General features: G+C 41.8%; 1 protein-coding gene across 5 annotated transcripts in view; it reads right to left on the bottom strand.

Annotated features, from left to right (window-relative positions):
* Window positions 1-284: 284 nt before the first annotated feature.
* The window catches only part of LOC121293776 (E3 ubiquitin-protein ligase rnf213-alpha-like), a 164,765-nt gene continuing 141,209 nt past the window's right edge, over window positions 285-23,840 (bottom strand). For all 5 annotated transcript variants that reach the window (XM_041217087.1, XM_041217086.1, XM_041217088.1 and 2 more), the window contains 13 exons: window positions 23,152-23,308; window positions 18,780-18,951; window positions 17,595-17,692; window positions 14,630-14,875; window positions 13,783-13,915; window positions 13,414-13,503; window positions 12,271-12,436; window positions 11,749-11,950; window positions 11,597-11,674; window positions 7,785-7,982; window positions 6,945-7,034; window positions 4,254-4,432; window positions 285-1,909 (listed from right to left, as the gene is read on the bottom strand). In XM_041217087.1, the coding sequence (XP_041073021.1) occupies window positions 1,762-1,909; window positions 4,254-4,432; window positions 6,945-7,034; window positions 7,785-7,982; window positions 11,597-11,674; window positions 11,749-11,950; window positions 12,271-12,436; window positions 13,414-13,503; window positions 13,783-13,915; window positions 14,630-14,875; window positions 17,595-17,692; window positions 18,780-18,951; window positions 23,152-23,308 (1,957 nt within the window). In that variant the 3' untranslated portion in view covers window positions 285-1,761. The remainder of the gene's footprint in view (window positions 1,910-4,253; window positions 4,433-6,944; window positions 7,035-7,784; window positions 7,983-11,596; window positions 11,675-11,748; window positions 11,951-12,270; window positions 12,437-13,413; window positions 13,504-13,782; window positions 13,916-14,629; window positions 14,876-17,594; window positions 17,693-18,779; window positions 18,952-23,151; window positions 23,309-23,840) is intronic.

Raw genomic sequence — 23,840 nt, 5'->3', positions numbered from 1 at the left:
ATTATAAATGCAACATTTTTAATCATACCAATATTCACTTTTGAAAGTTAATTGTTGGGCGCGGGGAGGTGAGTGTCAGGGGTGTGCGAGGTTGAAGGTTTGCCAAAGGCACCTAATACACTTGCAGCGGCCCTATCCGTCCACAAACTGTTGTCTGACAACCTTCCACAACATGCCTCTGTTGTAATTAGTGAAGGGATTGTTAGGTCACAATGACTCGCTGAGAGCTAAAACTAAAAATTGGCAGGTTTTCAGAATCCAACATTTGGACATTAGCACAATAGTTTGAAGTTTCCGCTTTATTTAGATTCGCTAAACAGTATTTCACAAAAACTATTTGTAACACAATAGCAGTAAACTCTCTATGACAGGGTGTAATTAACCTCTATAATTATTCAGTGGATCACCATTCATTGCCTCACATCCTATTAACAATGGAATCAATTCTAATCATTCGTATATTTTTATCTGTTTGAAAACTTCCTAAAATTATTCTTTGTACATAAACTAAAATGGACAACAAATTACAGCATTTAAGATCAATACACAATAAGTTGATTTACCAAGCAGACAAATAATTATTAAAACAGCTGTAGAAGTAAAAGAAATAGAAGATGAAATTGTTTTTAATTTCAAATGAAATTTTCAAAGCAAAGATGTGTAAAACCAGCAGGAAGCAGGTGTGCCACACTGCTACTGTTTCCATTTTTGGCTAGATTATGTATTAAATGCTTATACTGAAAAATAGTTGAGCAGCTTCAACAGAATGATCCCTGGACCAAAGGGGTTAAAGTTGTAAGGTTGCATCGATGTGGCTTGTGTTTCCTTGAATATTAGGAAATTAAGGGGTAATTTAATGGAGGTGTTTAAGAGAATTAAAGGAGTTCATAGGGTTGGAAAGTGGGGGAGTACAGAACATGGTGGTACAACCTTAAAATTAGAGCTACACCATTTGGGGTGATGTCAGAAAGCCCTTCTTCACATAAATGGCGGTGGAAACCTGGAACATTCTCACCAAAAAGCTGTTGAGGTTAAGTCAATTGAAAATTTAAAAACGGGAGCTTATTTGTGTTATGGAAGGATATTCAGGGTCACGGAGCTAAGGTACAGGTAACTATGAGCCAATTGAATGATGGTACAGGCTTGAGGGGCTGAATGGCCTCCCCCCCATTCCTATACATTACGCATTGTGCTTTTCAGATAACAAACTATACAGGGAGATGACTTTATAATGAAGGCAAGTAATTTCTTCTTGCATCCACTCAGAAACCATTAGCCACTGTCTCTGGAACCTCAATACAAAATTGTGGTATTTGACTAGCAAATGGTGCCAAACATTAATGCAATAACTCATTGGTTTTGTCGTGGGAGGATGTTCCCTGCCAAACAGCTTGTACCTATTTATTTACAAAATGGTAGATTTTAAATCATACAGGGTGGAACATTATTCACAGGGAACAACATTCGACTTTAATTATTCTTTCCACTGTATGTCATTTTCAAGTGATTGTGCAGGATGTTGCACAGTGCTAATTTCTTTGTGCACGTTTCGTACAGCACTGCGTTATTACAACAAAAAAACCTGCTGATTGTTTATAGCCACATAATAATTCACATATAATGGACTTATCTGAAATAGTGCAAAACTGAAATAGGCCACCATTAAATCAGGTCAGCCTTTACTGATAACAGGTATTCACTCATTTTCATCATCATTTATACTTCAGTGCAGAAAAGGTCCTAGGCCCAAATAGAGTGACGTTAGCGAATTCCTTTCTTAAAGTTTACTGCAAGTTTCCACGTCTGGATGCTTTTAGCCAGAGCGATTTCATCAGAAAGACTGTCTTCCAGTCCTGGCAGAATGTCAGAACCCTTGGACTCCAGGTAAATTGAAAGAGTGTCTTTAAGGCTGAAATAAAACAACAAAATTTACAATTCAAAAATTAATGCATTAAAATAACTTGTCATCATTTGCAAGTGCCAATAAATAGATCTATGATGTTGTTTTTTTAAGATTTACATAATTACTAGTTTACTTTGAGAAGATGCGTGGGACCATTTTATTTTGTTACATCAATTGCACATGTTTTGGCAGACAGGACCTCCACCCGCACTCCTAAAACTGGCACATTTTCCATGGACAGAGTCATTTATATATAGAGGGTGCTGCCAGAGTTCCTTGCATCAATACTGGGCAGCTGCCACTAGGGGTTACAGGGTTGGGGAAGAGCGGAGCAAAGAAAAAAGTGAGAATAAAGAAAGAAGAGAAAACACTTCATCGTTTCCAGAATTCTGCATTCATTAAGGCAAAGTCAAAGTTGGCATTTAAATGTTAAGCAACCTCCTTAGGGCCTGTAGTAACATTAGATTCTAGGAACATTTGTTACTAATGTGTAAATGATGGGAAACAATTGCATGATTCCATCTTCTTGTTTGCATCCAAAAAGATGTGTCTGCCTATCATTCATTGGATATATTGAACATCTGCTTAACTTTCAGCATGCAATTCTGGAGTGGCATCAAGTGTCGGGGAGCAGTAGAAAGGCTCTCCATATGACTTTCCTTCCCCACCACCTCCCCCAATACTCTCACAAAACTGCCACTAGTTTACTGGCAAGACCCACCAGGAAAATCAGCTACCTTATTTTGAAGCTTTCAAATGCAGTATTCAATTCTGGACACCATGATACACACACAAAAAAAGTGACTTAGAAAGGCGTACAAACAGGTATACTCCCAAATACAAGAGAATGGGCTTTGAAGGAAGATCAGAACAGCAACATTCCATTATAAAGAAGACAGTTAATGGCAAGACTTTGCTGAAGTCTCTACAAAATATTTAACACTAAAGATAAGGTAAACCTAGATTATCACTTCAAAATAACCAAGGAAAGTAGGCTGAGAGGGCAGAGATGGAATCCAGTGAAAAGTAAGTTTACATTTTTTTCAGGATCATCATCATCATCGACAATTCCTTGAGTTAAGGATGATTCTTCCCTGCAGATGTTTGGGTTTAAGCGATATGTCAGTGTTGGTTGTGGGTTTGCAAAAGGTTCATGAGTCCCATCTTAACCTTTCTGATCCTCACTGTGGGGGAATATCAGTTGTTGGCTGCTAGAGGTGGTGGTGGATTATTGGCTTGTGCAGTTGCCCTCTCTTACCATTTCTCTCGGAGTAGATGATTGGGCAACTGCTTCCCATGTGTTGATGTTAGTAGAGCCGTCCTTCATGAAGGCTTTAAGACTGCCTTTGAAATGTTTATTTTGGCTCCTGTGTGAGCAGTTTCCCTGGTGTAGTTCTGAGTAGAGAACTGTCTCGAGTCGAGCATTCTGATGACATGTCCCATTCATCTCAGCTGATGTAAGATTATCATGGCCTCTATATACTTGCCATGTCTGTGATTGGTTCTTTTGTCTTCCCACTTGATTTGCAGGATCTTTCTAAAACAGTGTTGAAGAAGTTGTTCATGGGCCTTGATATGGCATCATTAAGTTGTGCAAGCTTCAGCACCATTGAGAAGAGTGGGAAGAACCACTGCTGATAGACTTTGCGTTTAGTGTCAGGACTGAAGTCACAATTCTGGAAAACTTGAATACGTAATTTATCATAGGCTGAGTAGCACATTGGATTCAGTGGTGTATCTCTTCATTGATGTGTGATGCCATGATCAGGAGAGTTAATTGAGAGTACTGGGGGAATGAGCGTTGATGGACTTACTTGCCGTGTCTTATCCCTGAATTTTCTATGTACTGTGAGTACCTGAACCTCAGTCTTGGTAAAATACTTAAGAATTGCACACATAAGGGGTTATTTTAACCTAAAGCACCCAGTGGGAAACTGAGGACTGTTTCTACGTCTGCATAACACCCAGCCAATTTTACATTCCATCAAAGTCCATACAAAATAATGTCAGACAGCATGTGAAAAGGCTGCCCAATCTGATCCCATCAGTTTCCTGTTGTGGAAGGTGAAAATTACCCCTAAAATTGCAATGCTCCCCTTACCAAAGTGCCCAACTTGCTGGTAATCCTGAGTGAGACGATCAAAATTAGTGACAATTGTACAAACTTTATAAAGGCTCTGCGCTGTTCCCATGGGTCAGGATTACTCAAGCTTGCTCTACTTTGGATTCTTAATCAAAAAGTGCAAACCTTCCTACCATTTATCTGGGAAGAACTTCATCCCAGTCCAGAATGAAAGGGCAGTAATATATCAAACTATTTAGCAGTATTGTGACTACTGATGCATATTACCTCCAAGTGGATGGGAAGTAGTTATCTACATTGCTTTGAGCAGTCTTCAGGACCAATATCTCATGAAGCTCCCAGAGAAATGTGTTGATGTCAGTGGATGCGAAAAAGCTCTTCAGCTCTCTTTCTTCCTGGGGATGTAATTTTTCTTTGTATGCGTCAGGGATCCTCTCAAATGGGTCCTATTAAGAGTAAAAGAGAATTTAGAATTATTGTAACCCAGTCCCTCTGAATTTAATCAAAGTCTGCTATTAAAACATAGGGCAGAATTTTCTGACCTGTCAGGCAGGCCCGACCCAATCTCCGGCGGGTGGAGAGCCGATCTCTACCAGAGAAGCGGGCCGCACCGCCATTTTACATGGGTGGGCCAATTAAGGCCTGCCCTGCGTGACGTCTGGAGGGAAGCGCTATGCACTCCCTGTGCGGGTGGGGAGATTCCCCAAAAGCGAGAGTGTGCTCTTTCACGCATGCGCACGATAGAGCGCACATCTCCCTGAGGCTAAGTGCTGCCCATTGAGTATTGGATGCAGAAAAATTATGTTTGTCGTTCACCAAATTGGATGTCATGATGGGTGGACAAAATTTGGGGCCATAAACCTAAGACTGTCACTGATGAATCCAAAAGTCAATTCAGGAGTAACTCTTTATCCAGAGAGTGGTTAGATAAAGAACTGTGGAAGAAAATAAAGATATTTGAAATAGGGATGCTAAGGCGCTGAACGGCAGAACAGTCTTGAGGGGCCGAGTGATTTATTCTGCTCTTAATTCATATGTTCATAAGGCATAGCATGACAGCAGATCTCCTGGTACAAGCAGCGACAGAGAGGCTAGATTGTGGAACTCGCTCTCACAGGAAGTAGCTGAGGCAAATAGCAGAGATATAGGGCAGAATTTTCCCGTCGGCGATTTGGGGGCGGGGCCCACTCACTGACAGGAAAATGACACGGGATGATGTCAGGAGGAACCCCCGACATCATCCCGGTCCATTTAAATATTGAGGAAGGTGGGCAGACGGCGAAATCAGCTGTGCGCCCGCCTACCTGCCAATGGCCAATTAAAGCCATTGACAGGATAATTAAGCTTGTTAAGTGCCCTGCCCATCCAACCTTAAGGCTGGCGGGCAGGCCAGGAGCCCCGGCGGGCTTCTGATAATACATGAAACCTCATCCACTGGCGGGATGAGGTTTCATGTCCGTTTTTAAAAACTTCAATAAAGTTTATGTGCTTCTTATTAACATGTCCCATCTTGTGTGACATTGTCACATGAGGGGGACATGTTAATAATTTTAATACTTTTCTATTTTTAATGCTTTTGACACTGTCACTGATCTCCCTGAGACAGCACTTAGTCTCAGGGAGCAGTGCCCACTTTGATAGTTGGGGAATCCCTCCCACCCCACCCCCCTGCACAGGAAGTACATAGCGCTTCCCATCAGGCAGGCGGCCGGGTGGGCTTTAATTGGCCCGCTCACTCAAAATGGTGGCAGGCCCCGTTTGGGTGGCGGAGTTTGGCTGCCCGCTCACCGCCGAGCTGGTGGGGCCCGTCTGCCCACCGAGGTAAAAATTCTGGCCATAGGGTGGGATTTTCCAGCCCTGCCCAATGCTGGGCTCCATCTGGTTCCACCGAAAGTCAAGGGGCTTTTGGCTAGGCCACCGCATCCCCCACAGCTGGTTCCACCAGGGTCGGGGGCCGAAAAACCCCAGCCATAGAAAGATATGTTGTTCGATGAGAAAGGTTGGGGGAGGATTGTGTAGAGCATATACACCTACATGGACCTGTTGGGCTGAATGATCCGTTCCTGTCCTGCATATGCTTTTTAGTAAACGAGTGATTGATAAAATCCATGGCACTTTGCAGCTCCTGTCCCTTATGCCGTGAGTAATATTTCACACAAATAATACGATATCATGAACATCCCTTAAATAACATTAACTTTCACAGCATTCCAGAAATAAACCGCAAAGTCCTCAATCTCTCCTTGATAGCAGAAGCTGCTGGTTAATTTATGTCCCATGTGCTGTTGCTCTTAGCAGCTCCTCCAATCCAACTGTCCCATTTCTCTAGTGCTCCTTTGAATACCATCAACAGTCAAATCAAAAGAAGTAAAAACACTAAGGGGTGGTGCAACAGCGCAATAGTACTCCACCCCAATAATATCTCAGATTCAAAGTTGTGAGTCACCATTGTCTCACTGTGACAGTGCTAAATGCAGATAGGACCATCTCCCTGGAGAGTGAAGAGGAAAGAGAAGGGAGGAGAGAAAAATGGATAAGGAGAGAGAGAGAGAGAGAGAGAGAGAGAGAGAGGGATGGGGTAAGTGAGTGAGAGGGAGAGAGAGAGAGAAGCACCCATCAATGGGGCAATGACAGAGATCTAAGAGCAAGTCATCCATCTGCTCCCTTGGGGATAGTGGATGAAAACCAAGTGATGGAGGAGAAAAATAAATCTTAATAAAGGGGGGGTGGGGGGAGGTGCCACTCTCAAAAGAATAATAAAGGCAATTATTACATCTTGTAAAGAGTGAAACACAATCGAAGTTTAGAATAGCTATGAAGTAATTTGTGACTTTCCATCCTGTAATGGTAACTTTTCTAATGTATCAGACCAATTCTCTTTTCTAATTCACATAGCTTCTTTTGTTCCAGTTTTATAAGTATGCTGCTAAACAAGAATACGGGTATTAACATTCACACCTTATCTGTGCCCAGCATGACCTCAGATTTCCAAGAAGACAGCAGTTGCCAGAGGGACAGTGTGTGCTTCAGTTTGCATCCTTCAAATGCCTAGTCGGAAAAGAACAAAAATATTCCATTTGTTAATATAATAACATTGAAAAATTAAAACACCATTCTGACAGGAGCCAAATTAGTGTGCCCATACATGGTGCAATTCGTAAATAACTGCAGATCTCATGCTGCAGAATGATGTGATCTCAGTACTCATATCTGCACAGTGTATGCATGAGTGCTTTAACTTTTCTGTGCATGTGTTGATCAAATGGCAAAATGAAAAATCAGTGCAACCTGAGTTTATTTTGCTTGTTGTGAGTGCTTTATTTCCTTGGTTACTGAGTAGTGGTCAATGTTTGTTATGTAAATGTACTCAATTGAAGTGCATTTACCAGTATTGTGTGCAAGGTATTATTCACTAAAATTGGTGCATACGGTTAAATGATGGTGCCATAGCCATACCTTTGGCTAGTCAAGTAATTTTAACTGGACAACATTGGGTTGGAAAAGGTGAGCAAGAGGGAAATGTGAAGAGAATGCATCTGGATAAATGAAGGTGGTGCAAACTCCAACTGTACTTTCACAACAGTGCCAACCTCACCCACACACTAGACAATTACAGCCAATAGTTACTAAAGAAATTCACTAAATGAAGTAGAATTGAAATGGCTATAAAGGAAGAAGCTGATAAATAATTGAAAGTTGAAAAGAAAAGTATCGTTACTATGCTGGAAAGTAAGTGTTTACCTCATGCAAGCACTAGCAACGTTCTATCATGCTGATAGTGACTATGTTTATACAGACCTTGCTGACACAGGCTAATGCTTGCCGACCCATCAATAAAGTATCCTTGAGATAGCAGAGAAGCTGGTGGTCTGGGGCTCCTCCTGCCGTAGCGAGGAATCCGACCACAATCTCAATGATGTCCAGGGCATCACAAATGTCACTGTAGGATTTCAGCACTGTTGTAACTGCGGTGCAGACAGAATGTGATAATATTTCCTAAAATGGTGAAAAGGAAAGAATAAATGTCGCCCCCTCAGTTTATTTTCACGCACATTGGTAGAATTGCAAGTGAACAGTGAGGAATGATGCCTCTTTGATGCTGGTAATGGTACTGGGTGAGGTTTATTTGATATGTATTGTTGCAATCCCAGATGATGTTAAGTCAGGTCCCAGAGTGAAACCTAGCTTGATAGATCCCAACTTTGTTTTTTTTTTACAAACCATGGAGGAAAGTTACTGAACCAATTCACAGGAGTTTACTGATGAACTTTTAATATAAAGAATAAAACATTTATTAAACAAGGAAATATGCACAATATTACAGCAGACAAAAAGGTTGGAAATATCTCAATACATACAGCAGAAAATTATTTTAAATTCGCACTATCACAGAATCACAGAATTTTAACGGCACAGAAGGAGGCCATTCAGCCCACTGTGTCTGCACCGGCTCTCCAAATGAGCATTATGACTTAATACCATTTCCCTGCCTTTTCCCCATACCCCTGCACATTGTTTCTATTCAAATAATCATCTAATGCCCTCTTGAATGCCTTGATTGAACCTGCCTCCACCACACTTTCAGGTGGTGCATTCCAGACACGAACCACTCGTTGTGTGAAAAAGTTTTTTCTCACGTCACCTTTGCTTCTATTGCAAATCCCTTTAAATCTCTGCCCTCTTGTTCATGATCCTTTTACGAGCAGAAACAGCTTCTCCCTATCTATTCTGTGCAGCCCCCTCATGATTTTGAACATCTCAATCAAATCTCCTCTTAGCCCTCTTCTTTCCAAGAAGAACAGTCCCAGCCTCTCCAATCTATCTTCGCAACTGAAGTCTCTCATCCCTGGAACCATTCCTGTAAATCTCTTCTGCATTCTCTCCAACATGTTCACATCCTTCCTACAGTGTGACGCCCAGAAATGTACACAATACTCCAACTGAAGTCTAACAAGTGTCTTATATAAATTCAGCATAACCTCCTTGCTCTTGTACTCTATGCCCCTATTAATAAAACCCAGGATACTATGTGCTTTATTAACTGCTCTCTCCACCTGTCCTGCCACCTTCAATGATCTATATACATATACACCCAGGTCTTTCTGCTCCTGCACCCCTTCAAAATTTCACCCTTTATTTTATATTGTCTGTCCATGTTCTTCCTAACAAAATGCATCACCTCACACTTCTCCGAATTGGACTTCATCTGCCACCTATCTGCCCACTCCACTAACTTGTCTATGTCCTTTTGAAGTTCTACATTGTCCTCCTCGCAGTTTACAAAACTCCCAAGCTTCATATCATCTGCAAGCTTTGAAACCAAGAGCTAGATCATTTATATATATCAGGAAAAGCAAGAGTCCCAATACCTTAACACCAAGGCTTATTGCTTGGGCTGGCCCAGTTACAAACGGTTTTCTTCCAGCAGATTTCTGAACAAACACATGAGTTCCCTAAACTTAATGCCCCAGTGGCCATGCAGGATTTCTTACTAGAAAGCTTAGGATTCCTGCCTTCACTCTCTGATAGACACGCTCTGAACTGCTTTTGACTTTCTTGTGTCTCTGTGTGTCACTTTACCACTGAAACTGAGGCAATGCAACGGAACAATCTTTTCTATTTTATGTTTTTCCCTAAATTCACTAAACTACTAACTCCTTTGTAACCCAACTCTTCACTTCAAAGGCCCTAAAACCTCATTAAAAATGCATGCATACCAACAGGGCCTCCAAACTTGCTGGCACCAAGCTCACAAAAAAACTCTAAATGAAATTAGAACCATGTTTTACCATTCTTAATGCACAAATACAAATATAAATTAAACTTTAAGTTATATTGTTCCTAACAATGTTGTACCTCTCTCCCCAACTATTCCCAAACCGCAGTCATACTGTTTAGAATGTGGCAGCCAGAACTGCCGAATTTTCAATACCCAACCAGAGGGAGAAAACCACAAGAACAGTAAGAATAAATGGTTAGACAAGTAGTTAGACATAACTTGGCTACAGGCAGAGGTGTAAGATAATGACACAAGGATGACAGAAATGTACAACTCCAACACACTGGGAATCTCTCAGGCCCTGAACCTGCTCTTTTAGGTCCAGACCTATTCACAATTCACAGTTCTGCAGAGACAAGGCCGGCCATTTCACTTGTCCAAAGGAACTAGGCCCCTTTAATTATGGGTCTGCAATCAACACCGTAAAATATCCCTTACAGGCTGACAGCGCAATGCATTAAATTATTGTTCTCCAACTTTTCCATCAGGTGATTAGTGGGTCAGTCTAGGTTAGCTCCATTCAGTGTGAGTGACAAAACACAATAGGAAATGCAGCAAACTTTTCACATTAGATTATAGTCATTTGGTAGTACAGAACTTGATTATTGCTGAAAAAGAACAGGGCCTTGTGTATTAATATATGTACTGGAAGCTACATATATTAATACACAGGGCCGTGTTCTTTGCAACCAGAAAGAACATGTACACACATTGTGCCTGTTTCAGCTAAACAAGTGATAGCCATTTGCTGGTTCTTTCCTCAGGGCAATGCCTTGACCAATCAGAGTCAAGTTGCCTTGTTTAAATTTCAAGCAATGCTTGCCAGTTAATGGTCAGTCACCATTAACTGGTGCATTCATCATGGTACCCCTCTACCAATCAGAGCCCATTTTCCAATCAGCACTTTATTCTCACACAGTATAAAGTTGTTGCTCCCCCTGACATTGTTATTCTTGTGATTGTCCTGATGAGTGCAAGATGAAAAGCTTTGACAAAATGTCTTTTTTCAGCAATACACGGATTAGATTCCTGGGCTGATGTTTTATTAAATAAACAAATTAATTCATCCCACAGAGCATGTAAAACAGGGACTGCAAAGATGAAATGTCAGCACAGAAATGTGCCAATGTTTGTCTTTCTTGGGAATCGGGTGAGCACAATACAGTCTCAGGCCTAAATGTGTCAAAAATGTAACACAAAGCCATTTGTTTGCCTTATAATCCACTCAGCTATCAACCCTTTCTACTAAAGTCTAATGGCCCTGATTTTGAGCTTTGCATCACTCTGATTCTCAGTAGGAATCAGGCAGCAGAGAGACTAAAATGAAACTTCCAACCAACTTTAGGTGGCCCTCAAATTAGATGCCATCATTCCTGCCAGAAAAGGCGAGAGCTTTGTTACTCATTAGCACCACTTTGGTTCATTTAAGCGCACGCTTGTTGAATGCTGGAATTGCACAGCAGAATAAGCGTTCCGTAGAGGGACGAATGGAAGCAGCTCTGGGAACAATAAAAACTAATTTACTTGATACTTTGGCAGGACCAGAGGATCCTGGTGGTGGGCGATCCTGTGTCTTCTTGTGTTCAGGAATGTGTTAAAACACTGCCCTTTTGCCTGTCACCAGCTAAAGCTTTCTCAGTCTGTTTGAGCTATTAAATGGGACACTATACTGTGGCAGGCAACTCCGCTTTGGACAGAACCTACTTGTCTAGATCTACAATAAAACTATTTTAAGACACTAACAATGAATAGAATGTATCTGGCCGTGAATTATACCTTGCAATTTTATGTCCAGAATGTAGAATTTGTTCTGCCTGAAGCAAACACTTACTTGAGTTATCTTTGCTTTCAGCTTCATGAAGATGCTTGAATAATCTCTTTCGTGCCTTCCTACAAATTTGGGAATTTTCTGTAAAAAAAATGCAAATGCTAATTGGTTCAGTTCATTAAAAGGTTAAAAGAATCTTCAAAAAACATACTTACATAGTCAACTATGAATGGTTTTTCTTTCAGGAACAGTCGTATCAGCTGCCGCTCAATGTTTTTAATATCGTATTCACGTATCGTTTCTTGCCCTTTTTCCAGGGAGTACTGGCAATTTGACAGAATGAGTGGAATGAAATCTTTATCAGGGTCGCAAATAATTACATGTACATCTGATATCTCTTCTGGGCTAATGGAAGATCTATTAGAAATAAAAGCATACATTCTATAATTCATACATAAATACATTCTATAATTCATATATAAATACATCAAGTTATCTCACTCTGAAATATTATATGAGGAAAGAGGAAATTATAATACTTATGGAAACGCATTAATGACTGAACTTCACTGACTGAAGCATAATGTCTGGGAAATGTTGGACAAGCATTGCGACTAATCTTTGCATGTAGAGTCACTGACTGGGTGTCAATCAGGAAAGATTTTTTCCCTTAGCATTACAGTGCCTCATCTTCCAAGTATTCACTCAAAAAAAAAACAAAGTAGGAAAGTGCTTACTTTTTGTGATCGTTAATGGCCCCAATGAGATTATTTTGAATCTCAATGAGAAACTTGCTGAGTGCAGTTGCACAAAGGCCTGGACCCTGTGGTTGAGGTAACAAAATTTCAATGGGACTTTCAAGCGTTAAGTCCTTCTGACACAGCTCTTTTGGAATTTTCAGATCTGGAAAACAAGAATTTGAAAATATAAGTGAAACAGAGGCATACAACTCTGCTGAGTTTGTTAAACCCTCTTGTAGCTCTGAGGGGAACATGTTGGCCTTGATATTACTACAATAATTGAGTGCAAGCAGGAGAGAGCTAGCAGACATAGTTTTCCACTGAGCTAAACGCAACTGTGAGTAGCATCCTCAAATAGGTTAACTTATGAGACCTACCAACCCATTCAACCTATGAGACAAATTGTTATTTTGTGCAATGACTGGGAACCAGATTGAAGTAGTTTAAAAAAAGGAACGGACTGATGGCTAACTCAACAAGATGGGGATATGGACATGGTAGCAAGGCAGAAAGGTGGTAGTTTAATGCATAGCATTCAATATGGGCCTAAATGGCACTATTATTTGGCGTACTAAATGGTTTTTCATTTTCAACCTGCAGCACATTTTAATGTCTATATATTCTAACTTTCTCTGAATCAAAAAGCTTACTATAAATCTGATGAGCACAAAGGTTCTCCATTCTTCATTTAACTGCACTTCCATGGCCTGCCACAAAATCCCAGTTAAGCTGAACCACTAGAGAACCACCTCCACACTGAGATGGTTTTAATAGCGTGATTCTCATTAAACGCAGCAAATATTGCAGACAGGCCAGTTCTACAGAATGGACACAAATCAGTTTGTCTTGTACTGAGCCAAGCTATGCTCACTTCCTGTTCTCCTTCAGCCAAAAATATGTCTGAGAAGGAGTACGTAATGTCAGAAATTTCCAATATGATATATGCTGCGACATGGATACATGAGGCACTTTGGGATTTAAGTAAAAACCTCAGACTGAAGACATTGTGTAAAACTCTGCAGCCATCTGGTGCATTGGCAAGTAGAAGACTGGTGTGAAGAATGGTGTTACTAAATAAGATGGATCCAACAGGAAAATTGATCCAATGGAAAGTGGATACAACAGCTGCAATACACCCACCGTTTTCTGCCAGGTTCAAACGCAGCTGATTCCAGAGCTGTAAGAAAATCTTGATCCTTTTCTCAAAGCTATGCCTTTGGCCCTGTTGATCTAGAAACACAAAAATGAAACAAGAATAAACCAAGTGTCTGTAGATTACTAAAACCACTTGTCATCTATGCTGAATTGCCCTACACCTACATTCTCTTTAATTTCCCTTCTTTTCATTATCTCAGAGACAGCCATTATAAAGATTAGAAATGGCAGCAACTTATTTCGTCAAAGAATTTCAACTTTTGTATAGCTTTCTGTCATACACTCCCACTGCTGTCACAGTAAATGAGCTTCTCCACAGCACAACACTGTTAGCAAAAAAAATTAACATTTTACCTGAAGCCATTTGCTGCAGGAACTGGGAAATGGTTTTTGATTTCACATCTGAGGCACTTTGGAATGTCCTGATTAATTCATATTGAAGTTCAAGAAGGTTGGGTAGATCCTTAAGCAGCGTTATATAACATGCCTACAAAAAGGCAGGATGCATATTATTTTGTAAGGAAATCAAGTTAAGCCACAGGTCATAGGTCATCACTTTTCTAGTAGCTGTAAATCTTGCTTCTCTGTGCCAGTTAGCAAAATCATTAAATAACACCAAATAAATGAGTTTGAGGGCAAGGTGTTAAATGCTACACTACCTATTGGAAATGTGTACTCTTTTAAATGAGCTGACAATGTGACTCTTTAAGCAACCTCAATTTGACATTGGGGAGACTTAATGGAAGTCACCAGAAAAAAAACAAGGTGAGAGTTCCATACGGATAACAATTCAGGGAGAAATGAGGCTGAATAATGTTACATTTGGTAGGTGATGGTGGGGAGGTAGAATGTGATGTGGGTGGGGTGGGGTGGGGGGGGCGGTCAACACTGATGGGGGAAGGACAGGCAGGTCTGGTCTGGCCTACATGTGACTCCAGATCCATAACATTGTGGTTGACTCTTAATGGTCCTCTGAACAAGGGCAATTAGGGATGTGCAATAAATGCTGGCCAAGCCAGCGACGTCCACATCCAATGAATAAAAAAAAAGTATGTTAATGAGGCTCAGCCATCAGTATTGGCCGAATCTCTCTGGAACCACTCCCAGACGAACTGGCTGCTCACTAGGTTACGTCAACAGAGCCCTATTATAGAGGGCATATTATGTTAAGATCCATTCTGCTGCTAAAGGGTGAAAATACCTTTTGAAGAAATTTCCACAGGATAGGTGTTAGTTTCTTTCCACCCTTTTGCTCTACAATGTGCGTGAAGTTCTCTACACATATTCGAGGTTGACATTTCCAGGCAGAGGTACAGTCCAAAACATCACGAGGAAAGCTCAGCAAATCTGATGGATCACCATACAGCATTTTAACAACAGGACTCCCACCAATTCTGTCATCAGAACTCATCTGCTCACCTACCTCCGACAATCTCTCATCAAGAACCTGTGAATTACAAAAAGAGGGGAAAGCTTCATAGTTTACTGGCTCCATAACCTGAAAGTTCACCAGTAAGTCACAGTTTAGAAGCATTAACAGTTTTGTCTGAGGAGACATTTTAATAACTACTTACTGTTTGGTGAGTAGGTTTCATCTAAACTCAAAATTCAATTTTTAACAACATGAGTATTGCTCAAAAAAGAGACATGTTGAAGTTTTTCATCTTGCACACATCAGGACACTTCACAAGAATACCAAATAGAAGAGGAAAACAGCAATTTATACTATATGAGAAGACCGTGCTGATTGGTTGGCAAGTGGACTCTGATTGGTAGAGGCATTGCCATGGAGAATCCATTAGTGATGGTGACTGACAGTCAACTGCCAAGTATTGTTTGAAATTTAAACCAGGCAACTTGACCCTGATTGGTCAAGGCATTGCCCTGAGGAATGAGTCAGCGAATGGCTGTCACCTATTTTGTTTTGCTGAAACAGGTGCAATGTGTGTACATATTTGGTAGCACAGAACTTGAGTATTGCTGAAAAAAAGAGACATGTCGATGAGTGCAAGACGAAAAGCCTTGGCATGTCTCTTTTTTCAGCAATACTCAAGTTCTGTACTACCAAACAACTATTTTAACAACATCTAAGATGGTATAAAATTTACCAAACTCTCAGATCTAGGATTCACAGCAAAAGATGTTGTATCTGAAAGCAGACTAAATATCCTACAAACTGATGATTCTTCCCCACCCCCCCTTAATACTTTGTGTCTGGAATATCGTCTCCAAGATGAATAATTGCCCTTTGGTATGATATACAATGTAATGGAAATCACTTGGGTTCTCTTCCTTGTCTTCTCTACAAAGTGATAAATGTCACACTGTCAGACCAATGTGTACAGGCTAAAAATAACATTTGGATTTATTTACAAGTAAGATCATATACAGAAGGAGTAAGGCACAGCAAGAAATTAAAAATATAATCAAAATAGAGTGAGTCAACAAGGTGCTAATGCCCTTCTCTAGAACTTGTACTTCCTGCACAATTCCTTGCATAACACCTTTGGGTAAAAGAGCTGTAGATGTCACAATGCAACTTTGAATGAGGGTGGCATAATTATTGGGCAACCACATGGATCCCAACTATTAATTGAGAACTAAAGTTGAGCAGGTAGGGTTGTGATTTATGTCATAGACAAGGTAATCATGTTACAGATATTAATGTTGAGACAATTAATCTTTTAATTGTTCAAACATCAGAGTCAAAGTTGATAATATTTTTACTGCTTGAACGGTAAATAAATTAAATTGATGAAATTAAGGCCAGATAGGTTCTATAAAAGGCAGGCAATCCACTCACCCAATTTACCGCCCCAGCTATGAAGATGAAAGCCACCTCCAATTAATTTACAGTCTTGTTAATATTAATGTTTTGATGAGAGACTAGTTCAAGCAATCTTTGACCTAATTAACTTAAGCTGATTTCACTACCCAAAGTTGGTCAACACATAAACAAAAATCTGGATGCATTTGGCTAGTTATGTGTCCTGGCCACTTCATCTCACAGAAATAAAAAAAAAACACCATTTATACAGTGCCTTTCATGTCCTCAGGACATCACAAAGCATGTCATTGCTAATGAGGTAATTTTTAAAGTGTAGACATTGCTGTATGAAAGGGAAATGTGGCAACCAATTTGCCCACAGAAAGGTCCCACAGCCATCAATGAGATAAATGGCCAGATAGTCCATTTTAGTGGTGTTAGTTGAGAAATAATATTGACCAAGAATAATATTCTGATTTTCTTTTGTATGCAATCTTTCATGTTGATCTAAGGTGCAGGCAGGGCCTCAGTTTAACATATTATCAAAAAGGAAATACCCCCACAATGCTTCAGTGAAGTAACAACCGAGATTATGTGGTCACGACTCTAAGTGCAGCTTGAACCCATACCCCATTGGCTCACTGACCCAAGGCAGCGAGGTTACTGACAAAGTGATTCCTTTAAAGATACAACTAGCTGAAGCTAATTTTGAAATAGTTTGTTCTATATCCTCATATAGTTCCCTTGCAATCATGCCTTCATCCTAATCCTGCCATGTCTTCTCCATTTTTCCCATGCTCCTCCCTGACCTATCCATCCTTGCTTTAAAGCTCTCTCTCTCTCTCTTGTCTCCCTGCATTGTCAGGAGCACTCTATTTTTTTTTCTTTATTCTTTTATGGGATGTGGGCATCACTGGCAAGGCCAGCATTAGTTGCCCATCCTTAATTGCTCTTGAACTGAGTGGCTTGCTAGGCCATTGCAGAGGACAGTTACGAGTCAACCACATTTCTGTGTGTCTAGAATCACATGTAGGCCAGACTAGGTAAGGATGTCAGATTTCCTTCCCTAAAGGACATTAGTGAACCAGATGGGTTTCTATAACAATCAATGATATCTACTGAGACTAGCTTTATATTCCTGTCTTATTAATTGAATTCAAATTCCACCAGCTACCATGGCGGGGTTTGAATCCATGTCCCAAGAGTGTTAGCTGAGTCTCTGGAATACTAGACCAGTGACATCCCCACTACACCACATCTCCCCTGGTATTGCTGGCTACACTTTATATACTGAAAATAGTTCTGAAAGTTCAAATGATGAAAACAGAGTTGTAATGATTAGCACATTTACCACACCTAGACATCAGCAAGGAACACTTCACACAGTAATTCAACTAACCTTTAACAATGGAGAAATAAGAGCTTTGATGAAATGGCTCTCCCATGCATTTCTAGATTTCTTTGATGACAGGCCTTCATCCCACACTTCTCGGTGTTCTGGGCAAACAATGTCACAGAAAGAGCATGATTCAGTACAAGGTTCACTATATATATGAATTTCCCATGGGCCAATAACTTGCCCTCTTTAGGTTTTTTTCTTGAAGACTTTTGGGGAACAATTGTCCCTTTACTTGAAAACAAAAGTTAGTTTCGAAGTTGTTAGCATAGAAACCATGCATATTATGGAGGTAGATAAATTAAACTGCAAACTTGCAAGATGTGCAATGTACAATCGAAAGGCTGAATTGTAATTGACATGAATATTCCTGGAAGTGCACTGTGCAGCCAATGGAATTTTAAATCATTTTCTGAGTTGAACCCAAGCTGTGTAAACAAAGTAATGTTTTGTCAGATGCAATGTGTCTACATCAACTTGTTTCTGTCAGGTTAAGCCTTATAATGTGTGATAAATCTCCAGATATGAATATCTTGGGACTGAAATTTCTCTGCGGTCACACTGGGTTCCTGTGAGCTCTAGTAGGGAGCAGAAACTCTGTCTGCCTTTTATTTGGGCACCTGTTGTCCGAAGGGACAAGGCTGACTGAAGATCAGTGTTGCGCTGCACCCCACACTATTGATGGCCTGTTTGAAAATTGGAGGCTGATATTTTGAAGGAGGTGAGGTGTACAGGATTCCATTCTGAGTCCAATGAGTCCCATCAAGTTAGTTTCTTCTGCTTGCAGAACCCCAGATGCAGGCCCCCAACCAACTCTCAACACAAACTGCCCCCCCACCAACCCCCCTCCCCAACCTCCCCACTGATCCCAGCACCAAAGGCCTGTATATCAGGAGCACACTCTGAGACTACACAAGTTTTGTTGGGATTGAATGTCACTGCATCTCAACCATTCTATCAGTTATGTTTTCATGCTATGTTTAAATAAACTGATTTAAACCTTTGATAATCACTCTTTTTAACAAAAGCAAGTAATTACACTTTGTATATGGAGCAATGAAAGTTTCAAATGAAAAGACTTCTTTAAAGAGACACAAGTCAATATAGATTTGGGGGCTCTTCATGTGTTTCCAGCACCTGTTGATGATATGAGTAAACAGTTCAATGTACTGCACAAGGCTACGCTACCATTGCCCTGAGGCTTATTCAGAAGGCCATCAATAACCAGATGGATGCAGGTGGCTGTATCGTCAATGTTCTTCCCCAGTGACTTTCCAAGCTGATTCAGATCTGCTTCAAGATGCTGCCACAGGAACTCCGACACATTTGGTACCCGTGATTTAATCATTTCTCCAATGATCTGCATAAGAAATAAACAGACACAATTCTGGTAATTACAACTTTGCAGAAAATGTATTCACAAAGCAAGCATCTTGAATGTTCACCTTTTTTTAAATAAGGAGTCTTAATTATATCAGTCATATCTTTGAATAACAGGGAACTTAAAACACTGACCACAATGGTATATTTTAAATGACAATTTATTGCCCTGCTGTGACCACTTTCTGTGGTTGCCACATAATTGAATTTATTGTTGATGATAAATTAAATATGATAGACTGGAACTTATTCCATGCGATAAGAACACTACACATTCATGTGAAATTCTCTTGTTCACTATATTAGCGGAGGGATCTAGCATCTATTTTAAAAGAGCTAAAAAAAGCAAAGAATGAATACTGATATGATACTTATACATTATAACACTAGCTGCTCCCACATGACATTGAACACAGAGGGTTAAGATCAGGAACAGCTATTATTTGCAGTTGGGTTAGAGCAGTGGGGCTAATGGGAATTGTTGCTGCAAATTAGTCAGACTGCAATTATACCCAGAGATAAAAACAAAAAAACTGTGGATGCTGGAAATCCAAAACAAAAACAGAATTACCTGGAAAAACTCAGCAGGTCTGGCAGCATCGGCGGAGAAGAAAAGGGTTGACGTTTCGAGTCCTCATGACCCTTCGACAGAACTTGAGTTCGAGTCCAAGAAAGAGTTGAAATATAAGCTGGTTTAAGGTGTGTGTGTGGGGGGCGGAGAGATAGAGAGAGAGAGGGGTGGGGGGGGTGGTGTGGTTGTAGGGACAAACAAGCAGTGATAGAAGCAGATCATCAAAAGATGTCAACGACAATAGTACAATAGAACACATAGGTGTTAAAGTTAAAGTTGGTGATATTATCTAAACGAATGTGCTAAATAAGAATGGATGGTAGGGCACTCAAGGTATAGCTCTAGTGGGGGGTTTTTTTTATATAATGGAAATAGGTGGGAAAAGGAAAATCTTTATAATTTATTGGAAAAAAAAAGGAAGGGGGAAACAGAAAGGGGGTGGGGATGGGGGAGGGAGCTCACGACCTAAAGTTGTTGAATTCAATATTCATTCCGGAAGGCTGTAAAGTCCCTAGTCGGAAGATGAGGTGTTGTTCCTCCAGTTTACGTTGGGCTTCACTGGAACAATGCAGCAAGCCAAGGACAGACATGTGGGCAAAAGAGCAGGGTGGAGTGTTAAAATGGCAAGCGACAGGGAGGTTTGGGTCATTCTTGCGGACAGGCCGCAGGTGTTCTGCAAAGCGGTCGCCCAGTTTACGTTTGGTCTCTCCAATGTAGAGGAGACCACATTGGGAGCAACGAATGCAGTAGACTAAGTTGGGGGAAATGCAAGTGAAATGCTGCTTCACTTGAAAGGAGTGTTTGGGTCCTTGGACGGTGAGGAGAGAGGAAGTGAAGGGGCAGGTGTTGCATCTTTTGCGTGGGCATGGGGTGGTGCCATAGGAGGGGGTTGAGGAGTAGGGGGTGATGGAGGAGTGGACCGGGGTGTCCCGGAGGGAGCGATCCCTATGGAATGCCGATAAGGGGGGTGAAGGGGTCTCAATTTCTCTGCTCCTCTCACCCATTCTAACCTGTCTCTCTCTGAACTTACTGCACTCCATTCTCTCAGGTCCAACCCTGACATTGTCATCAAACCCACTGACAAGGGTGGTGCTGTTGTTGTCTGGTGCACTGACCTCTACCTCGCGGAGGCTGAGCGTCAACTCGCAGACACTTCCTCCTACCTCTCCCTGGACCATGACCCCACCACTGAACATCAAGCCATTGTTTCCAGGACTGTCACTGACCTCATCTCCTCTGGGGATCTCCCTCCCACAGCTTCCAACCTGATAGTCGCCCAACCTCGGACGGCCCGCTTCCATCTCCTACCCAAAATCCACAAACAGAACTGCCCCAGTAGACCGATCGTCTCAGCTTGCTCCTGCCCCACAGAACTCATTTCTCGTTATCTTGACTCCCTTCTCTCTCCCCTTGTCCAGTCCCTTCCCACCTACATCTGTGATTCCTCTGACACCTTACGTCACATCAACAATTTCCAGTTCCCTGGCCCCAACCACTTCCTCTTCACCATGGACGTCCAATCCCTCTACACCTCCATCCCCCACCAGGATGGTCTGAGGGCCCTTAGCTTCTTCCTCGAACAGAGGCCCGAACAATCCCCATCCACCACTACTCTCCTCCGTCTGGCTGAACTTGTTCTCACACTGAACAATTTCTCCTTCAACTCCTCTCACTTCCTCCAAATAAAAGGTGTGGCTATGGGTACCCGCATGGGCCCCAGCTATGCCTGTCTCTTTATGGGGTATGTGGAACATTCCTTGTTGCAGTCCTACTCTGGCCCCCTTCCACAACTCTTTCTCCGGTACATCGATGATTACTTCGGTGCCGCTTCATGCTCTCGTCGGGACTTGGAAAAATTTATTAATTTTGCTTCCAATCTCCACCCCTCCATCATTTTCACGTGGTCCATCTCTGACACTTCCCTTCCCTTCCTTGACCTCTCTGTCTTAATCTCTGGTGATAGACTGTCCACCAATATCCATTACAAACCCACTGACTCCCACAGCTATCTCGACTACAGCTCCTGACACCCCGCTTCCTGTAAGGACTCCATCCCATTCTCTCAGTTCCTTCACCTCCGTCGCATCTGTTCCGATGATGCTACATTCAAAAACAGTTCCTCTGACATGTCCTCCTTCTTCCTTAACCGAGGTTTTCCACCCACGGTCGTTGACAGGGCCCTCAACCGTGTCCGGCCCATCTCCCGCGCATCCGCCCTCACGCCTTCTCCTCCCTCCCAGAAACATGATAGGGTCCCCCTTGACCTCACTTATCACCCCACCAGCCTCTGCATTCAAAGGATCATCCTCCGCCATTTCCGCCAACTCCAGCATGATGCCACCACCAAACACATCTTCCCTTCACCCCCCTTATCGGCATTCCGTAGGGATCGCTCCCTCCGGGACACCCTGGTCCACTCCTCCATCACCCCCTACTCCTCAACCCCCTCCTATGGCACCACCCCATGCCCACGCAAAAGATGCAACACCTGCCCCTTCACTTCCTCTCTCCTCACCGTTCAAGGACCCAAACACTCCTTTCAAGTGAAGCAGCTTTTCACTTGCATTTCCCCCAACTTAGTCTACTGCATTCGTTGCTCCCAATGTGGTCTCCTCTACACTGGAGAGACCAAACGTAAACTGGGCGACCGCTTTGCAGAACACCTGCGGTCTGTCCGCAAGAATGACCCAAACCTCCCTGTCGCTTGCCATTTTAACACTCCACCCTGCTCTCTTGCCCACATGTCTGTCCTTGGCTTGCTGCATTGTTCCAGTGAAGCCCAACGTAAACTGGAGGAACAACACCTCATCTTCCGACTAGGCACTTTACAGCCTTCCGGACTGAATATTGAATTCAACAACTTTAGGTCGTGAGCTCCCTCCCCCATCCCCACCCACTTTCTGTTTCCCCCTTCCTTTTTTTTCCAATAAATTATAAAGATTTTTCTTTTCCCACCTATTTCCATTATATAAAAAAAACCCCCACTAGAGCTATACCTTGAGTGCCCTACCATCCATTCTTAATTAGCACATTCGTTTAGATAATATCACCAACTTTAACTTTAACACCTATGTGTTCTATTGTACTATTGTCGTTGACATCTTTTGATGATCTGCTTCGATCACTGCTTGTTTGTCCCGACAACCCCCCCCCCCACCTCTCTCTCTCTCTATCTCTCCGCCCCCCACACACACACCTTAAACCAGCTTATATTTCAACTCTTTCTTGGACTCGAACTCAAGTTCTGTCGAAGGGTCATGAGGACTCGAAACGTCAACTCTTTTCTTCTCCGCCGATGCTGCCAGACCTGCTGAGTTTTTCCAGGTAATTCTGTTTTTGTTTTGCAATTATACCCTCCTGTCAGCAATAGCACAATAGCTTCTCTATTGGGAGAAGTGTGTCATTACAGAGAGACAAATTTGATGCAGTTTCCATCATAAATGTGGATATAGAACTTTATAATGGAAAACGTTGACGGCAAGTCCACAGATATGTGATTTTTAATGTTTTATCCATTATAGATGTAAGCTTTTCATTCTTTTAAATATTAAAATGCTGCTATTGCACAGTAAAACATGCAAATAATTTCATTAAAAAAGAGCCAGTTACCTGATGATGATGAACTGCCCCGAGCATCATTGACACATGCGTCAGTGCTCGCAGTAACAAGAAAGCAACAGGAGTCATCTGTCGATCGGGGGCAACAACTTTATTTCTCCTTGAGGCAGGTCCCAAGATGTGACCACTCTGGGTTTGATCACCGGAACTAGAAAAGAACCATAGGCTGGTTGAACACGAGATTCCTGGGGTTCTGCTCTACCACAGGAGGTGATCGAAAGTGAATTAAGCCACTTCCAGCACTGGTCGTACTCTTATCTACCATCCAAGGTCAGTTCAGATTTCGCTCAAAACTAAATGTGTCTGCTGGCATTGCACTGCTGTCTTTAGTGGTCAGAAGTGCCTTCCGGCAGTGTCTTATTGTGCAGCAGAATTCACCCTATTTTTTTCTTCTCCAAAAGTATAACTGGAGAGGTCATTGTCGGGCTACCTTTCCCCTATTCCCAGTATTTGCAACGTAAATTACAAAACTGCTGGCTGATCATTAGTGAGATTAGACAATGCCGTTCCCTCAGCCTCATCTGCTGTTTCCCACCACTGCCAGTGGGGCAGATTGGGGTGGGGCTGGAGCTCAGTTGGCATTCACAACGTACTTTGGCATGGCTTTGCACAACCAGTTTCACATCAGCACAACCACCATGTACAATGCAGGGTTACAGTTTATTAACAAAGCTGCTAGA

This window comes from Carcharodon carcharias, chromosome 22 (assembly GCF_017639515.1).
Source record: "Carcharodon carcharias isolate sCarCar2 chromosome 22, sCarCar2.pri, whole genome shotgun sequence".
Lineage (NCBI taxonomy): Eukaryota > Metazoa > Chordata > Chondrichthyes > Lamniformes > Lamnidae > Carcharodon > Carcharodon carcharias.
This window is presented reverse-complemented; position numbering and strand designations above follow the sequence as displayed.